The sequence below is a fragment of the Desmodus rotundus genome, chromosome 5 (genome assembly GCF_022682495.2).
Source record: "Desmodus rotundus isolate HL8 chromosome 5, HLdesRot8A.1, whole genome shotgun sequence".
Taxonomy (NCBI): Eukaryota; Metazoa; Chordata; class Mammalia; order Chiroptera; family Phyllostomidae; genus Desmodus; species Desmodus rotundus.
In genome coordinates this window covers 124,894,397-124,915,811 of record NC_071391.1, presented here as the reverse complement: position 1 = coordinate 124,915,811, position 21,415 = coordinate 124,894,397, and the positions used below count along the sequence as shown (strand labels likewise).

Below are 21,415 nucleotides of genomic sequence, written 5' to 3'. Positions count from 1 at the left end.
TTCGGTCCTCTCCTCTCCAAACCTAACCACTGTGGTACGTACATTTTCCTGAGCTACCCTTTCTCCTTCCCCTAATTCCAATCCAGGATGTTTTTAACCCTCCCATTTCTCTAGCTTGGCTTTCCAGGAGTTTTTTTGTTTGTTTGTTTTAAACAGATATTCTTCTTAAAAAAAAGCATTATTTGTGATTTTAAAATGATTATCTCTGGCCAACTACACAGAGTGGAGAGGGACAAACACGTGGACCATAAACTCGGGCGGTTAAGCACATGGAGACTGTGGGCTTAACAGGCTCAAGTGGGCTTGAGCGCAGAGTGAGTCCCATCAAATACTTGGGGCGTCTTGGTTTTGGTTAAGGGCAGACGGAGGGGACTGGAGGAAGGAACACATACCCGGGGTAAACCAGCCTTCTTATTTCATAATTGTTCCAAGATGTCAATAGTACCAGGTTATCCTTGCAGCTCTCCAATCTCCTTTCACATTTTTAAAATCATCTTATTTTACATGAAACTCGAATGGAAGCATCCAGGTCACCGTCACCAAACTGCTTACTACTCATCCCCAGGGATGTTTTCGATGAGCAGCCTGAGGCTTCTCCTGTGGGTTGCAGTCGCCAAGCGGCTCGTGTCCACATGTGCACACTGCTCTCTGGGAAGTTATAAAGGGCAGTTCTCATCAGACTTTCTCCACCTGTGCAAACGTGCTCACCTGCCACACAGGGATACTCTCCCCAAAGCAGGCTTACCTGTACACGGCCCTATGCTGGGCACCTCAGGGCACGTGAGAGGTGGAGAGGCGCGGTCCCTAAGCAAGGGCTGACAATTTAGTTGGGAGACAAGACTAACAAAAGTGAAACATTTCTGAGATGGGGCAAGCACTACAGTCCTACCTGCCCTCTGACACCCCACTGGGCAAGTGCTCATCCACCTTTAGGGAGAATCTCACCCCAATCCTCTTGCCCCTGTAACACTGTAAAGCAAGACCTTTCGCTCTGTAACTTTAGGCCTTTGCTTCCAAAGAGTAAGAAAGAGTCATGAATAATGACAAAAGAAAAGGCAACAAATGATGGGAAAACTCCTCTGAGCTGCTGTTCCCCCAGTTCCCTGGGTACCTTCTGTGATGAGGTGCTAATTACAGAGGGGGAAGAAGCCTGAGTCTGAATCCAAGCAGGCCCTAATTACAGCTCTGACTCTTGCTGCTGCTGAAAACACTGATTTATAATTCAGACGAACACACGAAAAGAGCTTGGTAGCTTTGGAGCAAGTACTGATGCACACACAGATAGCTCCAAGCTCTGGCCTTGCGAACACAAAGTTCTGTCTCCCATTGATGGTCAGACATTGCGTCGTCTGCACACAGACGTGCCCCTTAGACAGCAGAGGGTTGCCATGGGGGGAATGCTGTGGGGTCTGCAGGGAAGTGAGGCTTCTGGGCTCTTCACGCTCCTCAGCTCATTTTTCCAGGTGTGTGTTCCTGAAATCTCTGGACAAGACAGGTTGGGTGGACATCTTTCACTGAGGGTTTGGGCTTTATGAGATACGCACTTCTTTGTGCAAAAAATAAATTAGGTTTGAGACTCTTACCAACAACCATCACTTTTGTAAGTCACAGGCACCTGGAGAGGATGGGAAGCAGTGTCTGGGAACAGGACCTGTCTGTGGAAGCTCGCAAGGCCGGGCGATGAGAGTTCAAGGTGGCAGGCTAAGCTTGGAACCTTCGTTGTGCTTTGGATAGTGGAGAGCTTGTGAAATAATATTTCCCTGCCACTTTCATCCGTTTGTATAACCCTCTGTTGCCAGGACTGAGGCTCGAACTCCACCACGGTCAAGGAGGAACATCAGACAGAGAAATTCTCCAGGCCTGCCATTCATGTGGAGGGTGTCCCTCAGGACAGGCTGGATGCCTTCATGGGACTGTCCCTGAATTTCTGCTGCAGCCCAGGCCAACGGGACAGGGTTTCCTGGGATCTTCTAGAACAAATAATCTTGGGAAGAGGGATCCCTACATACATATTATTAAGGCCTCAAATTCTTTTTCTCCAAATCCTGTACTTTTCTTGACTTAAGTCATCCAAACAATTACTCTAATTTGCTGTAATTAGAAAATTCATGTCAGGATACTACAGAATTCTCACAGTATCATAAAGCATGGCAAAAGGGCTCTCTTGAAAGAAAGAGGTTTAGATACTTCTAGAAGCCTTGGACTCCTGAAGGGCAGTATTATTTTCAGCCATGTTGGACAGAGGATGTCCACCCTCTGGGAGACAGAAGCCCTGACTCAGAAAAATCGTGATCAAACCCCCTTGACCATAGAAAACCAAGACACAGAAACCTTCTCTTAGGGCAGGCCAGCTCTGCACATGCTCAGTTCTGTGCTGTTGGATGTACCCACCACCTCTATGAAACAAGGCCAAGCTCTGTAGGGTTCTTCTGCGGATGTCATCCTCCCTGTGCATCGGGGCCCACAGTCCCAGCCTGGTGGCTGTTCAGACACGAAAAATGTGTCCAGAGAGTGAAGACAGAGGAAGTGATTCATTCCCATTAAACCAAAACTGCAGATTCAGACAACAAAAATACAAGAGAAAAATAAATAAGAAATTAAAAGAAAATGAGTAACTAGCAGTTATCTAGAATATCCTTGATCAAGGACAAAACTGCAAAGAAAGCCCCATCATCCATCTGGGGCCCCTGAGACGGCCTCGGCCGAGATGAGTGCGTAGCCGGCATTCCGTCAGGACTCACTGCTTTACGGGGATGTGTGAACGGTGGTTACTGTCATGTCATCCCCATGCCCACACCAATCAGGGAGCTCTTTAGGCCCAGAGCGAGCCGTGCCCAGGTCTGAGAGGGAGCTCCCCACAGGAGGCAGCCCGGGAAGCAGCTCTACCCCTCCCTTCCCCCCATCCCCATCTCCAAGTCTACCTGGAGAAATTTATCCCTATGGTAAGGCATTTCCCCTGCTACTGTTTCAATTCTTCTATACATCCCTGCCTTCATCAGCTCTAAGGTGCTCTCCTGCCTGGGGTTTCCAGCTCAAAAAGGGAGACTGAGCCACATAGGAAGCATCTTGTTTAGAAGAGGAGATATGACGACAGCTGATAACAAAACTTATACCTATGATTGGGGCTCCTGCCGGGTCCTGACCCCGTTCTATGATGGAGGTATAAATACAAACACTTTACAGGTAAGGAAACTGGGATTTAGAGAGGTAAAGACACTTCCTCAAGGGTAGTCACTTATCTGTAAGTGACAAGTCTGGGATTCAAACGCAGGGCTGTGTGACCTCAGAATTCTGAATTTAACTGTGGACCACAGAACAAACAGGCTAAGGGGACATACTTGCAGTAAGTAACCACAAAAAACAAACAAACAGACACACACTCAGTCCGGAACTATATTCCTATGCATTTAGACTAATTATCCTCAACAGTGATGCAGCGACAGAACTGGGCTGTCTAAGTTAGCTGTGAGGTCCATACAGTAATTGGGTAGTACTAACACAGTAATCAGGGTGATGGTTACTATCCAGTACTCACTGCCAAACCAAACACAGCACGGAGCCCTCTGATGGATGGTCCTGGTGAAGACTCACAACCTCCCTGTGAGAGGGGTTACAACCGTGTTTCACAGACTCTAGAATACACTTTTTAATAATAATGGTGCAGTTAAGGTGAATCTTACAATTAAATTTAGCAGTTTTTCCTTTTACTACAAAAGCAACAGAAAAAGGGAGGGAAAAAGGAAATAAAGGACAAATATAGTGAACAGAAAAGAGTAATAAAGATAGTAGATCTTAGTCCTGCAACATCAAAACTCACTTTACGTGCGAATGCACAGACAGAGATTGTCAGGGTGAGTTTAGAAAACAAGACCCAACTACATGCTGTCTACAAGACACCTACCGTATTTTTTGGACTACAAGATGCACCCCCCCCCAGTTTGGGAGGAAAATGGGGGTGCATCTTATAGTCCAACTGTAGCTTACCTGGCTTGCTGTGGGGGGGTGGGGGCAGTGGTGGAACGGGGTTTTTCCCCCCTATTTTCCTCCTCTAAGACCTAGGTTTATCTTATGGTCTGGTGCATCTTATAGGCCCCAAAATACAGTACTTTAAATATAAAAATTCAGATAGATTAAATGTAAAGGGACAGAGGAAGAAATACCATACTAACACCAATGAAAAGAAAGCTGGATTACATATATTAATTTCAGATAAAGCAGATTTCACAAGTAAAATTATCAGGAATAATAAAAGGGTCAATTCTTCAAGATGACTTAAAATCCTAAACATGTACGCACCTAATAACAGAGCATCATAATAGAGGCAAACACTGATAGAACTCAAGACCACAATGGGATATACATTATAACCACTTGGGTATAAAATTAAAAAGACAGATAATAACAAGGATGGGTAAGGACGCGGTGACATGGGAAACAGCTTGGCAGTTCCTCGCTAAGTGAAACATAGTTACCATTTGACCCAGCAATTCCGCTCCTAGGTGTATAACCGAGATAAATGAAAATATGCATCCACTCAAAAAATGTATACGCTAATATTTATAGCAGCAGGTAACAACCAAAATGTCCATCAGCTAATGAATGAATAAAGAAAATGTGGTAGATCCAGACACTGAAATATTATTCAGCCGCCAAAAAGAATGAAGTACTGACACATGCTACTATGTGGGTGGACCTTGAAAACATCAAGCCGAATGAAGGAAGCCAGACACAAAAGGCCACCAGTGTACAGTCCCATTTGTATGAAATGTCCAGAGGAGGCAAAATGATACAGGAAGCAGGTCAGTAGTTGTCTAGGGATGAGCGGTGGGAGGGTGAGAGGGTGAGAGGGCTGGGGGATCATGATTAGGGGATTAGGGGGATAATTTTTAAAAGGATAGGAGTTTCTTTGGGGGGGTGACAAAAACATTCTAAATTTGTGGTGATGGTTGCACAACTGTATGAATATATTAATAACCATGATTCTACACCTTCAATGGGTGAACTGTATGGTATGTGAATTATATCTCAATGAAAATGTCAGAAAAAAAATATTTTTGAACTGAAGGGAGCAATGGGCAAACACCCTCTTTCAGTGATAGATCAAACGGGCAGGCAATAAATAAGGACATAGCTGGTCGGAAGAGCAGCACCCAACCTGATCTACAGATTCACTTTACAGTGGCGTGTGGGCACGTGTTTAACCAGACCTCTCCGGGCACAGCAAACCTGGCCCTGCAGCATTTGCTGATCATGGACTCAGGAAGAGATGCACTCAATCAGCTGTCCCTTCGGTGTGCTGTAGTCGGTCCAATTGTCAAATTTTCAGGGATTTCGTGAGCTGACTGCCAAATGTGGGTAGCTTGAAATTGGCCATGGGGGGAGATGTTTGCACCATGGAAATCAGCAATAAATTAGGTGTTTCTGCTGGTTCAGAGCCAGTGTATTAACACACCAGCAAAAAGGAAAAAAAAAAAACAACCCCAAAACCAAAACCAAAAACAAGAAAACACCAGAGCCCCAACTCATGGTTCCGCCTGTGTCACCAAGAAACTGAATGACCTTGGGCAAGTCACACAACTTCTCTAAGTTTCAGTTTATTCATCTGTAGGTAGCTGACCCCCAAGTTTCCTTCCACTTCTGAAATTCTATTAAATAGTAGGCCCCCCTTCCTCAGTTCTCACAGACAGGATCATGTCAGTGTGAACTTACGTGATGTTTGACAGTCATCCGATGGCCCCTCGGGATGGGGTTCCTGGTCTCCCTCAAGCCTTGCTGCTCACCGGGCCTCCCTTTGTGTTTAGAGTTTCCAGGCATGAAGAAATTCTTCAGGCCCCCAGACCCATTTGGCTTCCCCCTACCATCCTGTTCCCACTCCTTGGCACACTCTCCCACGCCCTTTTACTCTGGCCAACTCCTACTCACCCCATTGGGCCTCCGTGGGAGAGGTCACTTCCCCCAGAAAGCCTTCCTTGTTTCTCTCCAACTAGTTGAGGTATCTCTGCTATGTGGTTCTTTGGCACCCTACCTTTTCCCTGTCATCATCCTTACCAGTTTTTATTGTTACTGCTTGCTTTACTGTCTGACATCCTACCCAAACAGCCAAGAGGGCAGAGAATGCGTCTTTTGCTTTTCATTGCATCTGGAAGGCCTCCCCCTGACACACCGATGGGGCTTACTCATCGTCACTGGCTGGACGAATGAGCGTCTGCGTAAACGAGCCGCTCTCCAGACAGCAGAGGCTTTTTCTTGGTTGCTCCCCAGAAAAGGTACAAACCCAAACAGAAATCCCTTTCTGATGAATGCTTTTCCACTGGCAGATTTCCAACAAGGGAGGGAATTTCCTCTGAGACATGGACCACCTGTGAGAGGGTTCTGACCCAGGGCTCTGAGGTTCTCCATCCCACTGGGACCACGACTTTCTAAGCAAGCAGCCCTGCTTCTCAGCCAGTTCTTGCCTGCGTGGTGGGTTCTGGCCCCTTGGTGGAGCTCTGCTCACCACAGGAATTAACACTCAATGTGGCAACATCAGAGCCCTGAAATGATTTGTTCTGATTAAAAGGGAGGACGGTGAATACTTCATGGATGGGGAACCCACCTACAGGGATTTGACACTCAGAGAGCAGAGCATGGGCTACCTGCAGGTGAGACCCCACATCCCAAGGAATCATGGGAGTTGTGGGAATCACGGGCCAGGACTTCTAAACCCTCCCAGTGGGCACTGGGCATTCTTGGTCCTTGGATTCACTTCCCTCCAGAGCCTCACTTGAGGGCATCTGGAGAGGCCATTTCAGAGGCTCATTTTCAGATTCTGTCCAAGGCATTCCCAGACCAAAAATCTTGGGATCACAGAGCCTGATCACCCAATCCAGCTGTCATGTAAGGACTGACGTCCAGAGAGGAGAAGTAAATAGCCCAAGGCAGAGGCTTATTCAAGTTCTGGCCCCACATTGTTTCCATGGCAGTGCTTCATCAACGAGACCCTGTGCAGGATAAAAAGACCCGTGGAATGGGGCAGGGCCTGCAGAAAGGAGGCTCAGGGCAGTGTGGGTCCTGCAGGAAGTGCATTTGAAAGTACATCCTGTGGCCGAGTATGCTTAGAAAATTCCTCTACCTCCCCATTTCTGGGTACATCTGAATAGCCTGGCCAAGAAATCAGGAGCCATTGGGTAGAACCCGAAGTTTCGCACAATCCAAGAAAGCTCTGAAAGAGCTTCCAACCAAGAAATGGTTAGACCAGCATGGGACATATGCTCTAATATGATTTAGCAGATGCAATGCTAACAGGAGAAAGACACAAACTTTGACAGGGCCAGGGGAAATGAGCTGAAGCTGAATCTAAAGGTTGGGAAGAGTTGGAAAAAATAAAAAGTGAAAAAGGAGGTATGGCATTCCAGGAAAAGGCATGGCATTCCCGGGCAAAGGGAGGGGTCATGTTGTGACTGCTGACGTTCAGGATCCAGGTAACAAATGCAAGCGGTGTGTGTCTGTGCTGATGAGGGCCGAGAGCTGATGAGAGCTGTTGGGCCGAGAAGAGATTTGAGGAGGAGCTCAGCAGGAGAAGCACTTGGGAAGACAGGGGTGTAGAAACTTGTGTGCAAGTCCCAGAGACAAAGCTAGTGAGTGGGTCAAGCTTGGGGATGGCTTCAGGTGAGAGGCAGATGAGCCTGGATGTTATCCTGAGCCAATGTGGAGTCCTCGCAGAGTCCTGAGAGAGAAAGTGCCCCAACGCCTTGTTTGATGACAATTAATCTGCAGAAATGGTCAGCTGGTTACCACATGACCAAAGAAGGAAGCAAAACCATTCAAGTGTGGTCCCTATGACCTCTACGTGAAGGGGTACGTACCCCTCTCCAAGCCCACCGCAAGTCATCCTGGGCTCAGCCAGGGCCCACGGAGACTGAGGGACCAGCTCTGCCACTCACACAGACTCTGCCTACATGTGGCACAGCCGCCCACTGCTTGCTCGAACAATTCCCCTTTCTAGTAGCGCAGTCGCTAGCCAAAGGCATTGAAGAAATAACATAGATATGACTAAATCTACGGGAACTCAGGGTCTAACTCAGATATGCTGCACTAACACACGTTCCAAGATTTCAACTTCCTGTAGAACACTGCAGAGGCATAAAATAAAAGCTAATACACAGATGCTGAATTTCCTTCATAGGATAGGTCCCAACTCCTCACACTAGCTGTTGCTTGGACAGCTTCAACCTGACAAAGTGTTTTCACCAGTTTGCCAACCAGCAGGATCCATTCGGGGTGAAATTTTCAAGATGGGCAGAGTGAATCTTATCCACTGTCCACTCAGCCACGTGTGAAACGGAACAATATGGTGGGAAGCATGGTGGGAAGTTAACGTTTCGTGAGTGCTTACTCGGCACCAGACACAGGTGTAACTACTTTACATGTATTAACCTGTATTTGATTCTCCCAATACCTTTTGGGGGAGGTAATATCCCTGTTGCTCAGATGACGAAGCTGAGGTTTAGAGAAGTTGCTTGCCCAAGATCACGTATGGAGATCGGGTTGGAGCCCAGGGGTCCCCGACCACCGCACTGGGTTCTCAGGGCTAGGGAAGGTGTCACGAGACACAGAAGTAGGGTTCCTGGTGACTTTCTGTTTGAACACACACTGCCAGCTGAAACACACAAATTTGATCAGGAATTTCCCTCTGGTGCCACACTTCCTCTTTGAACCTACAATGTCAGTGGGAGTCAGAATTCTGCTTCTGATCGGGTGGTAGTATGTGTCTCCTGCAGAGGAATGTAAACTTGTCTTTCATCCCAGCCTCTTCAGGCTCCACGCTCTCCCTCTCCACTCTCCTTTGTTACGTCACAGTGACTCCACCCCATCCTGTCACTGGCAGGTAATACCACAAAAACTGGGGGTAAAGGCCTCATGGCTAAGTAAACCCGGACCCACAAAAAAGTGACCACTCCTGAAAAACCCATGATAATATTTAGCATTCCTTTATCAGGAGGACAAGCCCTTCAATTCTACAACACGGTGGAGGGACAGATGACTCTTGTTACCAAAATGCACATTGCTAAAGTCAGCTTGTTTGCTGAAACAGGTTATGTAGGGACTGGGTGGTGGGGGTGGGCTGCTCATCAAGATGGACAGATGCGAAGGGAGCCCAACAGGGAGGCTGAGGCACCGAGCCAGACGTCGCAGCTTTCCAGAGCAAGCACATCTGCTGGCTGGCCCAGCCCACTGCTTACTGCCATGCACACTGATGAGTACTGGCTTACCCTGTCCCCAGGTCCCCAGGTGCTCACGGTAGTGCAGCACCACTAAGGAGAGGCTCCCTTCTCTGGAAAGTTGCCGGGCCCTGAAATCTGGGCCCCTAACCTGCACGGGGGACACAGCCTCACGTCTCTACCACCCTGCTACCCTCCAATAGGGGCGCTGCCGCGCCGCCATCACTGCTGGTGAGTCTACACTTTCCTCTGCTTTGCTGGGCCCAGCCAACTCCCCAGGGCCCTACTGTGTCCACTAGCTTATTTCAATCTTTCAATCTATGCCCAAACTGGCCAGTCTTATTTTATTTAGTATCTATTATGCACTCTGCTTTACCGATGAGGAAAACTGTGGCTCAGAGAGAGGAAGTCATTTGCCCAGGGCTATACCATCAGTAAGCGGCAGTGAGGTTCTGTGCTGTGCCTTGAACCCGGGTCCTCTCTATGAGCTTGCTGCCATAACAAAGCACCATGGACTGGATGACTTAAACAAGAGAAATTCATGGGTACTAGAAGTTCCTGATCATGGAGCTGGCAGGCTTGGTTTCTCCTGCGGCCTCCCTTTCTGGTTTGTCAATGGGTCTTTCCCCAGTGTCTTAGTATCATCCCCCCTCTGTACACTTCTATGCCCCAATCTCTTCTTACGAGGACACCCATCATATTAGGTTAGGGCCCACTCATATGATCTTATTTTACCTTTTACCTCTTTAAAGGCCCGGTCTCCCATACCATTAGATTCTAAGGCAATGGGGATTAGGACTTCAACGTGTGAATTTACAGGAGACACAATTGATTGTACCCGGCACTTCTGCAAATGTTTTCTCATGTAATTCTCAAAACAGTCCGGGGAAGTTCATATTTTAATTCCCATGGTAAAATGAGGAAACTACATTTCAAACAGTTTGTGTATTTGTCCTCACCCCCACCCCCCCAAAAAAAACAAAGTTGAAGCAGACCCAGGATTCCACCCCAGTTCCCTGACTCCAAACACAGTGCTGTCTCCAACATCCAGCTTTGCTTCCCACGTGAAACCACAGCTGGCAGCAGAGGGACAGGGTGACTGGACCGTGGCAGCCATCGGTGGGATGGGGCAGGATCTCCCTTTTTGGAAAGATCAGAAAGCCCATGGATCATAGCAGGGCCTACCATAGAGGGTTGTGGTGATGGCTACACCAATCGCACAGTGCTCAGAACTGTGTCTGGCTTGTGACAGAGGCTGAACGAGTGTCCTGCTGCCCCTGTGGTGGTTGATGCTTCTACTGAGGTGGGAACGGCGGTTACTTTTGTTGTTGTTGTTGTTATTATTATTATTATTATTATTATTGACTTCTGGATAAAGAGGGTAACTTGAGTACCCACAACTGTTTTTCTTTTCTTCCCAGAATCAGACACAAAGGCTTAAATATACAAAGATGAGGAGAACAAGAGAAGAAACCATAGCAACAGAAATTTGGAAGCTGGAGAGCCAAGGGGTAAGTGGTAAATGACTTAGTAGACCCAGAAAAGAGCTGGTTCCTGAACCAGCAATGGGGAAGTCAAGAACAATCAAATTTATGAAGCAGAATCTTCCACTTTCTGTCCCACGAAAGTTTAGGAATTTCTGGAGGTAAGGGTGATGTGGAGGTAAGGGTGACGTGGAGAGAGACAAAATAAAGGTATTTGGGTGAAAAACAATTATACACTAGATTTTCTTCTTTAATGTGCACAACCCCTTCTGTGCCCCCAGGAGTTAATTATCTGGAGAAGAGAAGCGGAGGTTCTCCAGACCCAGGGTAGAACAGGGGAGAGGACAGGCACCAGGGCACAGAACTGAAAACAAGGCAATTAAATGAATGCTTGTACTCTGGGAGCTGGGCTCTCCAACCCTCTTCCCTCACTGGACTCCTGCTATATTGACTGTCAAGCCCTCTCTCTTCAGGCAGGACTCTGGAAGTGTCTTCCCAAGGTAACCTGGGCACTCTCAGAGGAAAGGTACAAATACATTGATAGACAAGGTTCCCCAGCTAAGTGCTCAGCCAGATTAGTCTACTATGAACCCCAGGTTGACTAATCCAATATCTGAACGATAGTTCCAGAAAGAGAAGAGAGAGAAGGAATTGCTAAAGAAATGTTTTCCAGAACTAAAGGACAGGACTTTCTAAATTGAAACAGCTTATCCAGGGCCCAGTGCAATGGATGAAAATAGGCCTATACCACGTCATTAAGGAATTAACAAGCTTCCAGAAATTATAATATATTCTTACAAATGATCAGAATCAAAAGTTTTAGACTTCTTAATAGAAACACTAGGAGTTAGAAAGCAAGGGAACAATAGTAAACTTTGAGAAATAACAGTTTTCAATCTAGAATTCTATAACCAGCCAAACTGTTTACCAAGTTTGAAAATAAGACAAAGATGATTTTAGATATATAACAGGAAGATCTCAAAGATTTACTTCTCATAGTCTTTCTCAGAAAACTGCTGAGGGCGCTTCACCACATGGAGGAAGTTTATCGAGAAAGAGGAGATGCGGAATAAAAAGCCAGGAGACCCCATGAACGAGAGTGGCAAAGGGAAGAGCGAGGACGAGAGCGCAGGCAGCCCCAGGGCGACGGCTGTGCAGCAGGCACTGAGGACAACCATTCAGGCTGGAGCACGTTAGAAGGCTCTGGGGGAAATTTATCCGGGAATATAAACTTGACAGAATAGCTACGGCACCTAAACATCCTGAAGGGAGAGGTGGACAATCTGTAGAAAGTTTGAGTTGAATTAATAATGACTACACAGAAAACCAATAGATAATTCTTATCTGCAGGGAAAACAAATAAATTTGTACAGGGAAGGAAAAGTAATTAAAGCATACCACATGGCTTAGTTCCAAGTAATATTTCATAGTCGTAATAATGTATACAAAATATGTTCCCTTAACCAAAATTATACTAAACTCTATTGAGAGGATGGGAGGATGGGAAGGGGGGGCAGAGAACTAAACTCTCACTTTCGTAGTGGGAGGTCACTAGATAATGCCTAAAATAAAGTTTCAAGAAAGGAATAATAAATGCACGTTATTGAGAAATACACAGATTCATGCCCAAGGGTTAGCTAGGGGAATTGGAAGTGCTTGTCTCTGTGGAAGGGGAGATTGGAGGGGGCAGGGAGGGCAGGCAGAAAATGGCTTTTTATTTCTTTAAACACCTGGTCGAACAGTTTGACTTTATCTATATGTACATCTTAGATTAAAATAACATCTGAGCTTTATAACACCTCATTGTGTAAACTGGGGTGAGTCATGGCCAGGGTTTGGTTTCCAAGTCTGATCTATAAAATGGGGTTGGATTAGGTCACCTCCGCGGCCCTCGCTGATCTAACACTCGCCGTCGAGATCCCTGCCATGGCGGTAGCTGTGCCCTCCCATTACACGCTCAGCCCTTAGGTCCTTAGGAACTGTACTAAAGTGTCGTTTTCTACTTCTGGTGAAGATGGCGGACGGTAAGGATTCTTATCGGATGCGATACTGGGGACTGTAAGGAGATGTAAATAAAGTTAGTGCATGAAATAAAAGTAAAATAGCGTTTTCTATGGGTGGGGAAATGCCGCCAGCTGAGAATGATGCTCTGTGGGGAAACAGATCCCCGAGCACCCTAAATGATTTTCTAAGGGTGAGGTCCTAGAAGACTGGGAGGAAAAGGGGATCACCCCAACTCCTCCTCCTCCCCTGCTTTGTTTTAGCACTAGGTTGAAAATGTACCGAGAGACAATGAGACTCTAAATATTAGACCTTCCATCTGTTAACACAGGATTTCAGTAGAGACTTCACCAAGTCAGGAAAAGCCCACGGTGCCGAAGGGCAGGAGATGGCTCCAGGGACCACGGCAGGCTCACACCTTCTCTCCCTTTGACTAGGAGAGAGGCAAGGCCACAGTTTACGCCACAACTTCACATGCGTTTTCCAGGGAGGCCCGGCTTGGAGAGTACAGCTAGAGACCTCAGTCTGTCTCCAACTTTTTTTGAGGGAAATCCCTTCTAAGCCCCTCCCTTTTGGGCTTTGTCCCCAGACCTGGAGAGGAGGACAAGACTTTTAAGACTCGGGTTTATTTAGTGCTCGGAGGTTTGACTACATCTTCGTTCCCTGCTCTTAATTCTTACTTGGCTTCTTATAAACACCACCATCAACAAGAAAAGCCTTTTCTAAGCACCTCTTGGGTGCGGGGTGGTCTAGACTCGGCCCAGGCAGAGATACCCTCTGTCTCCTCTGATCTCCCCACTGCTCACTCAGTTCTGGCACCAGGCACACAACGGGCTCCTAGGGCACACTAACTCTTGGGGAGTGATGATGACAGTTCACTGAAGACTGAAAGTCTTATCCTGGCCAGTGGCTCCATTGGTTGGAGCATCGTCCCTTAGACCAAAAGGTTGAGGGTTTAATCCCCAGTCAGGACACGTACCCAGGTTGCAGGTTCAATCCTCAGTCTGGTCAGGGCATGTACAGTAGGCAACCAATTAATGTTTCTCTCTCTTTTTTTTTTTCTCTCTCTCTGCCCCCCTTTTTTTTTCCTAAGAATCAATAAACATATCTTTGGGTAAGAATAAAAAAAAGATCAAAAGTCTTGAAGAATTTAAGGAGCACAATAGCTTTATAACTTACAACTTCCTCCTCTGCTAGAAAAAGACTAACTTTTAGGGCTCCAAATGACAAATGCTAATCATTAATAATAATTTACATAAATAAAATGCCTGGTCTTAGCCTTCACCTCCACCTCCACAGTCTGCCGTCCAGCCATCCCTCTCAGCCACCATGTGAAGGAGACAAGGCAGGCGCTGTCTGAACTTCAAATGGAAGCCTGTCCCAAGGAGGTTTGCTAACTTGCTCAACAAGATTTCTTGAACCTTCTAGAAACCGTTCAATGGTTTTTCCCCAAGGGAGCTATGAGGTTGGTGAAGGGGAAACTGACTTTATACCTTTCTTTGCTGCTGAAATTGTTATTTTTCCTATGACTACTACTTTTATAATTTTTTAAAAAGGAGTTTAATTTTATAAGGAGGAAGGAAGGAATTCATTTTCCTGCAATTCCAGAATTCCCTTTTGAAGCCTGGGCTGAAAGAAATACCTCCAACATTCTTTCAACACATCTTAATAAAAATCAATCCAAGATATGACAACATTAGCTAAGTGGGAACTTAGTATGGCAGGCACTATTCAAAATTATTTAGATCTGTCAGCTCATTGAACCCCTCCAGCCTCGAGACACAGGTACAACTATCCCCACTGTATAGATGAGGGCACCGAGGCATAAAACGCTAAGACGCTTGGCCAGGGTGGCAGAGGCCACGGTCTCCAGCCCACTCTGCTGCAGTGCCCCTGGCTTCTGGGCTGTCTGCCAAGCCTTGGTTCTCTTCCCAGGGCCCCTGGCTGCCCTCTGTCTGAGGCAGATCACACAATCTCCCTTTTCCATGTCGCATGGACAGAGGAGTGCTCTCGGGGAGTCAGCCGCTGCCACCGAGCAGCTCAGAGAAACGCGTGCAAGCACCGAGCAGCTTGTAGCAGAGGAGAAAGTTCCCTGAATCACCTTTGGAAAGAAGGGCCACTCTTTGAAACCACCTCTCACAGGGTGTGCAATTGTGTAAGGAGGGAAAGAGATCTTTAAAAGCCATAGTTAGGAAGAGTGGACACACAGTGAGCTAACGCCTTCCTCCACAGAGAAGTGCCAGGATTGCTGGGAAGGGGACACAGAGACTGGGCTCTGTTGCTACCCAGCGTGGGAAAGCAGTGCAGAGAGGGACCAGAGGAAAGGAAAGGCGGCATGCCTGTCAGCCTGGGCTCTCCTGCAAGTGTGAGCCAACGGCCTGAGAAATGTCTTCTTCCTTTAGTCCTGAACACTGGCCAGTGAATCAATAGTTCGTATGTAAATTCTAGCAGGAAGGCTGGAAAATCCAGTCTCAACTTGAGCAGTGAAGTTCTCCTCCAATAACTGGTTTTGCTATTCTTCCAGATAAAGCCCCATATCCCACAAACGACGGCCTCTGTCCAGCTTCAGAAGAGCCGACAGGACACGCTCTCACTGCCGCTCCAGCCAGCTGCAGACTAGCCGCCCGAATAACCTTCTGCTGACAGCTTAAAGCAAGGCATTGTGGGAAACAGAGACCACATGGTCCTCATTAATCCATAAAAGGAGATATATGAAGAAATGGGGCCCTTTTCAGGTAAAGGAAAAAAACCATCTGTTGCGTGCTAGGAATGCTTCCAACACAGACTTTCAAGAGGCACACGCCTGTGAGGTGGAAAGCCACTTGACTGGAAGGCTCTGGACTTACAGACCAGAATAACAAGTATCTAGTGAGCACCTACTATAAGCAGGGTACTGTCCTAGGTCAACAAGATAAGCGCTCAAGTGTGGCGTCTCAATCACACACGTATCTCAAGCAACATTACAGGGTCAGCCAAGGGCACCAGCAAGATGCCTGGTACAGAGGTATTATGGCACTTGGGGAAGGTGTGAGCCCCATGGCAGGCTGGGTGGTCAGGGAAGGCTTCACAGGGCAGGGGTGCTTGACATAGTCCTGAAGGCGGAAGGGCATTTTTCTAGACCTCTGGTCCCTAAATCACCTGAGGAGCACTTCAAACAAAACGAAGTCCTGAATTCCATATGGACCTATTGAGTCAAAAGCTCCAGGAATGTTGTCCTGGAATCACTATTCTTTTTAAAACATTATCATTATTATGGCAAATTGGAAACCTACACAAAAGTAGAAGAGTGAGCCCAGATGGCCCATCACCCAGTACCGGCAACCCTCAGCTCCTTTCTCGCCTGTATCCTTACCTAGTCCTCCTCCCTCCATATCATGGAATCTACATGTTTTTTGAACCGGGAACTCTGAGGCAGCCAGACCGTGAATGTGAACTGGGAGCTACTCACTGATCAAGACACAGATTAGGACCAAGGGAAGTCCTGGGACAGTGGGATCACAAAACCTATGAAAGAGAATGGTATCTGGGGGAGACTGGCAAATAAATAACCTGGAGTATCTAGCTGGTTAGGTACATGGGCAAGGGGAACGATGAAAGGATTACTGGGGCCACCAGGGCCCTGCTAGCATATATTGTGCCTTTGTTAGAAAAACAAAAAGGCATCTCTGGGTAGAAGCAGCACCTTTTTCTCCAGCAGACACCAGCCACCCCTGCAGAGAGGGTCCCACCTTTTGCTCACGGCCTGTGCCCTTCACTCCTGTGCCCAAACTGCAGAGCTGTGCGCCACAGTCACAGGGCCAGGGTGTGGGGAACTATAAAAGCCAGTGTGGGGGCATTGCTGTCCTTGTAAGGGTTATAGGATGCGAAGGAGGGAAACATGTAACAATCAGGCTGTACTCTGAAAGACTACTGGGTGACAATAGAGGGGAGATGGGCAGACAGAAGAGCTGAAAACCAAGAAGCAATGAGTGAAATCTATAAATGACTAGACTAATCAGAGAAGAAGGAGAAAGGCCTTGAAGGTCAAGTCTTAAGAAAGACGCTTGAGAGAAAGATCTTGTTTGGGGTTCTGGAGGTCACTGCGGGTTGGATACAGTGATGCAGGAGCCGCTGGCACACAGGAGTCATTTGGAAGGCAAGCCAATGTTGACATGGCTCAGGGAGAGTATTCAGGGTATAATAAATAAGTAAAGCCAGAGGAAGGCCCTGGGGAAAACTGGCATTTAGAGAATGGGGGTTAGAGGGAAGAGGAGCCAGGCCAGGTGATAACAGAGACTGAGGAGAACCGGGAACCAGTCAGGGCAGTGGGAAGGGGAGGGAGAGAGAGAGAAAGCATGGCTCATAGAAGCCACTGGAGCCAAAGTGTTCCCAGGTGTGGTGACAGGGATACATTCATTTAGAAAATTGAAAAGGAGAAGAAAACTAGAAATGTAAGGGAAAGTCAAGTCTTGGAGTACCTGGAATGACAAGCTAAAGAGTTTGGACTTCGGCTTCAAAAGGCAGGGGAACAAGTATCATGGAGTATTGTACAGCATTAGTTTGTTGATCAGTCAGTTACACTTCGTAAGTCTGTCACTGACCAAGGAGGGCCTTGGGCAAATTATTCAAGGAGAGGCTCGGAATTCCGGGGGCTAGGCTGTGGATGATTATACCCACTTGAATAGGGGTGGCATGGGGCTAACATCTCAAAGAATGACAATTCTTCATGTCACGAAGGCAGTGCCTTGAGTATGGGTGATCTCTTCACCCATCTAACTCCAGTATCTTTAACTAGCTTGTACCTGTATCTCTAACTAGCTTGTAAGCTGCTTTGCGGGTAAATATTAGGGTTTTAAACTAATGGGCGTCGATGTTCATTTATTGACTACTTATTCCACACAAAATGCAATGAGGATGTTAAAAAAAAGATTAAGGGGTTTAAAAAAGAAAAAGAAAAAAAAATGGCTGTTAAGAGAGTTTGCAACCTAGTGAAGGATCCATGTGGACGCTTAGCCCCTGCACAGGGTGAACGGTGGTAAGTGTGGCCGCGACAGTCCCAGACTGCAAATAAACGCATGGGTGACAGACAGACTGACTCTGGCAGGTGGATCAGGCTCTGTGACGGCAGGAAGTACTGCACGACAGAGGCGGGAGCGAGGAGGGGCATAGGCACGGGAAGGTGGGCACTGGCAGGTGAGTTTGAGGAAAGCTAAGAGCCTTGGTGGGTTCAAAACAAGGTATTGTGGGAAGTGAGAAGAGAAAGGTATACTGGGCTGTAGCAGACAGAAGTCTGATGATGCACACTCTGGCATAATTCCATAATCCCCTCCTCTTGACTTTGGTGGAGATGTGACTTACCTCTAACCAGAAGAATATGGAAGAAGTGATGGGACATTGCTCTCATGACTATGTAATATTATAGTGCAAAGGCAAAGGGATTTTGCAGATATAACTATGGTCCCCAATCATTTGACTTTGAGAAATGAAAAGGAGATTACCCTGAGTAGGCCTGATCTGAACGATTAATTCTTTCAAAGGAGAGTCCAGGTTTTACTTAGAGACTCAAAGTGTAAAAGCCTTTCTCTCCTGTTAGCCTTGAAGGAGCAAGCCCCATGAATTCTACAGCTGCAAGGAAGTGATTTCTGCCCATAACCACTTGAGCCTGGAAGAGGACCCCGAACTTCAGACAAGAATGCAGCCTGGCTGACAAATCCATCACAGTAGAGGGACCCTGAGCAGAGGCCCAGGTACACCAGGCCTGGACTGCGGACCCATGGAAGCTGTGAGGTAATAAATAGGTGGTGTTTTAAGCCACCAAGTCTGTGGTAACTTGTCCTGCGTCAACAGGAAACAAGTACATGAACTCACAGTGTGGGGGCCATGAACAGCAGGCTAGAAAGTACGGGCTTTATTATGCAGCCCACAGGGAACCACTGACTCTCTTAGCAGAGAGGCACATCCTTTGGGAAGCTAAGAAATGTCATTAGGAAGCAAAGCCTGGGGTAGGGGTTGGTTGGAAACCCTTTAAGAACATTAGTTGCTCACAGGAGTGGGAACTTCACTGACCAGCGAGGTTCCTGTGAGTGACTAAGTTCTGGGATGAACCAAGTTCTGGGATGAACCCTTCTTCCACCAAATTACAAAAAAAAAAAAAAAGGAAAGGAAGAAAAGAAAAGGCAGGGGAGGGGGTGGAAAGCAAAACCCAAGAAATTGTCTGACAGTCACTGAAATAACTTTAGAACTTTTAGTGCCCTGTTGCTAATTATAAATATTTACTTCTTCCAGAATTCCTGACCTCACAGAAGAGCCTGCGTAAATAGTCCGTCCGCCTTACTGGAAAATATGTGTGCGCGCGCATGCGCACACTGCGTCTCCTGTTTTCTTGGACCAGGGACAGGGCAGTAATAGGGGACTAGATGATCTGCAAAGAGTCACTTCCTCTGGATATTGTCTAGTTCCCTTCCTTTCCTCGGCCGGGACCATAAACCCTGAGACCCCCAGGCAACTCCCCCTTCTCTGATTCTATCTGCTGGAGACAACTAAGCCAAACAAACTCAGGAAGTGGCAAGAGGTTGGGAAGGGGAGGAAGTTCATGGCACAGAAGGAAAAAGTAAAGAGAATGCCCTGATGTTGAAGGAAGAGGGTGGGGAGAGAAAGAAATGAAGGTCACCCCAAGGTCGTTGGGCACCAGGCCTTTAAAATGTCGTTCTTGGGCTTTCAATCAAAACTGGCACAAGCAGTGGGTCCCCTGGGGCTATTCAAATATTAACATTCCCAGTGATAAACAGCTGCCCCCTCCCCAAAGTCCTCTGTAAGCAACTTGAAACAAACAACTAATCTAAAGCGGGTTACTAAGAGACCAGTTGGGCAGCAGCCCAAGCAGTTCCAGTGTCTGCAGAGCCCTTCCCCTTCGCACTTGCAGGAGGGAGGGCAGCAAGGAAGAGCTACCTGTAGATGACTCCGTGTTGGTGGAGGAACATGAGGGCGGACGTGACCTCTGCAGCATAGAACCGGGAACGAGGCTCGTCGAATTTTCGGGAGCGCTGAATCTGGAACATGAGGTCTCCACCATTTACATACTCCATGACGAAAAAGAGGCGGTCCTGAAAGGAGAGGGGAAAAAGCCATTTAGCTCCTTCCACTGCGGCTGCCCACACTGGCCGGCATCCCGGGAGCCCGTCCTGATAGAACCAGCACTCGGCGGGGAGGAAGGAGAGAGGTAGATGAATCCTGGAAGCATGCCTGCAATCCAGAGAGATGATGAGTGAATACAGTGCACCAGTGGGGGCCTGGGGTGCTATTGTAAAACCTCTTTCTCTGTATTATTTTCACGGGCATTCGCTCGGTCTAGCGGAAGCAGCCCAAAGTTAACATCAAGGAGACCTGGGTTTTTGTCTGATTTCTGTCACAGCCTTGCAGCGTGGCCTTGGACAGGTCTGGAGGCTCCAGCTACCTTTCCATGTGGGGTAGGTTGAATAATGGGCTCTCCAAAAGATGTCCATGTTCCAATCCCTAGACAGGTGAACATTCCCTTTGATGGCAAAAAAAGAAGGACTTTGCAAGGGACACGTTAGGGACTTGAGGTGGGAAGTTATCCTGAGTCACCAGGGTGGGCCTTCATACAATTACAAATGTCCTCAGAAGAGGGAAACTTGAGAAGGGAAGATGAGGCAGTGCGACCAGGAAGCAGAGTCTGGAGTGATACCGCCACAAGCCAAGGAGTGCAGCTGCCGCCAGAAGCTGAAAAGGGCGAGAAGACCCCTCTAAAGCCTGGAGGGAGCATGGGCCACCTAACACCTTGTGTTGGTCCAGTAATGCTGGTTTCAGATTTCTGGTCTCCAGAACTGTGGGAGAAAAGATTTCTACGTTTTATTTGTGTGGCGATGTGTCAGAGCAGGTGTGGAAACTATACAAAGTAGCACAGAATAGAGAGCATCAGAGCCCCTTCCTGTGAGGGCCCCTCTTCACTCTGATGACATTCCCTCTGGGTTCCTGCTTCAGCCCTCAGAAAAGCCAGACCACAGTCTCAGCTCCTGGGGGTGGGGCAGGGGGTGGTGCCTGCTTCTCCACAAGCCATGGGCCTGGGGAAGAAGATAGCCTGCAGTGCAGTTTTACAGTTTCTTGACTACAATTTTCTAAGCCTGTAGGGGGTGGGGTGCTATGCTAGGCAGGAGGTAAAAACTGTAAGTCATAAGTGTCCCTGGGGGACTTACCATCCGGGGTGGAGATGCAAAGGGGGCGGAACGACAGAAACAAGATAGAAGCCGAATGCCTTAATGACACTGGGTGCTGAAAGGGTTGGAAGAAGGGAGTACTCTGAACTAGGGGACCATGCAGGATTTTGGATGGGGCGAGGCCTGGAGAGGAGGAGGAGGTGGGGCAGGGCAGACACACACATATGCCTGGATGTGGGAATGCTCAGGTCCAGTAACCTGGCCAGGGCAGCTGGGGTGGAAGGTGACCCTTGAGAGACCAGAGGAGCAGAGTGCCTTCTTTACACACAGGTGGAGTCTTAAACGAGTCTCCCAGGAGAATGCTAGCATATCCTTTTCAGTCAAAATTCATGGAATCACTCCCATTAAGACTGAGTAAAAATCACAATGATACTCCTTCATTCATGAAATTGATAGTGCATCTACTTTATTATTGGCATCTCTTTGAAAAATAAGTCCATTGTTAAGAACTATTACTAACTCAGACTACCTTCTTTCACACTCCAATCTCCAGAATTTTTTAGGCTTTGCTGGTACT

General features: G+C 47.4%; 1 protein-coding gene across 2 annotated transcripts in view; it reads right to left on the bottom strand.

Moving 5' to 3' along the window:
* Positions 1-21,415, bottom strand: part of PRKCE (protein kinase C epsilon) — a 470,124-nt gene that overhangs the window by 61,231 nt on the left and 387,478 nt on the right. For both annotated transcript variants that reach the window (XM_024552856.4, XM_045189472.3), the window contains one exon: positions 19,613-19,767. In XM_024552856.4, the coding sequence (XP_024408624.2) occupies positions 19,613-19,767 (155 nt within the window). The remainder of the gene's footprint in view (positions 1-19,612; positions 19,768-21,415) is intronic.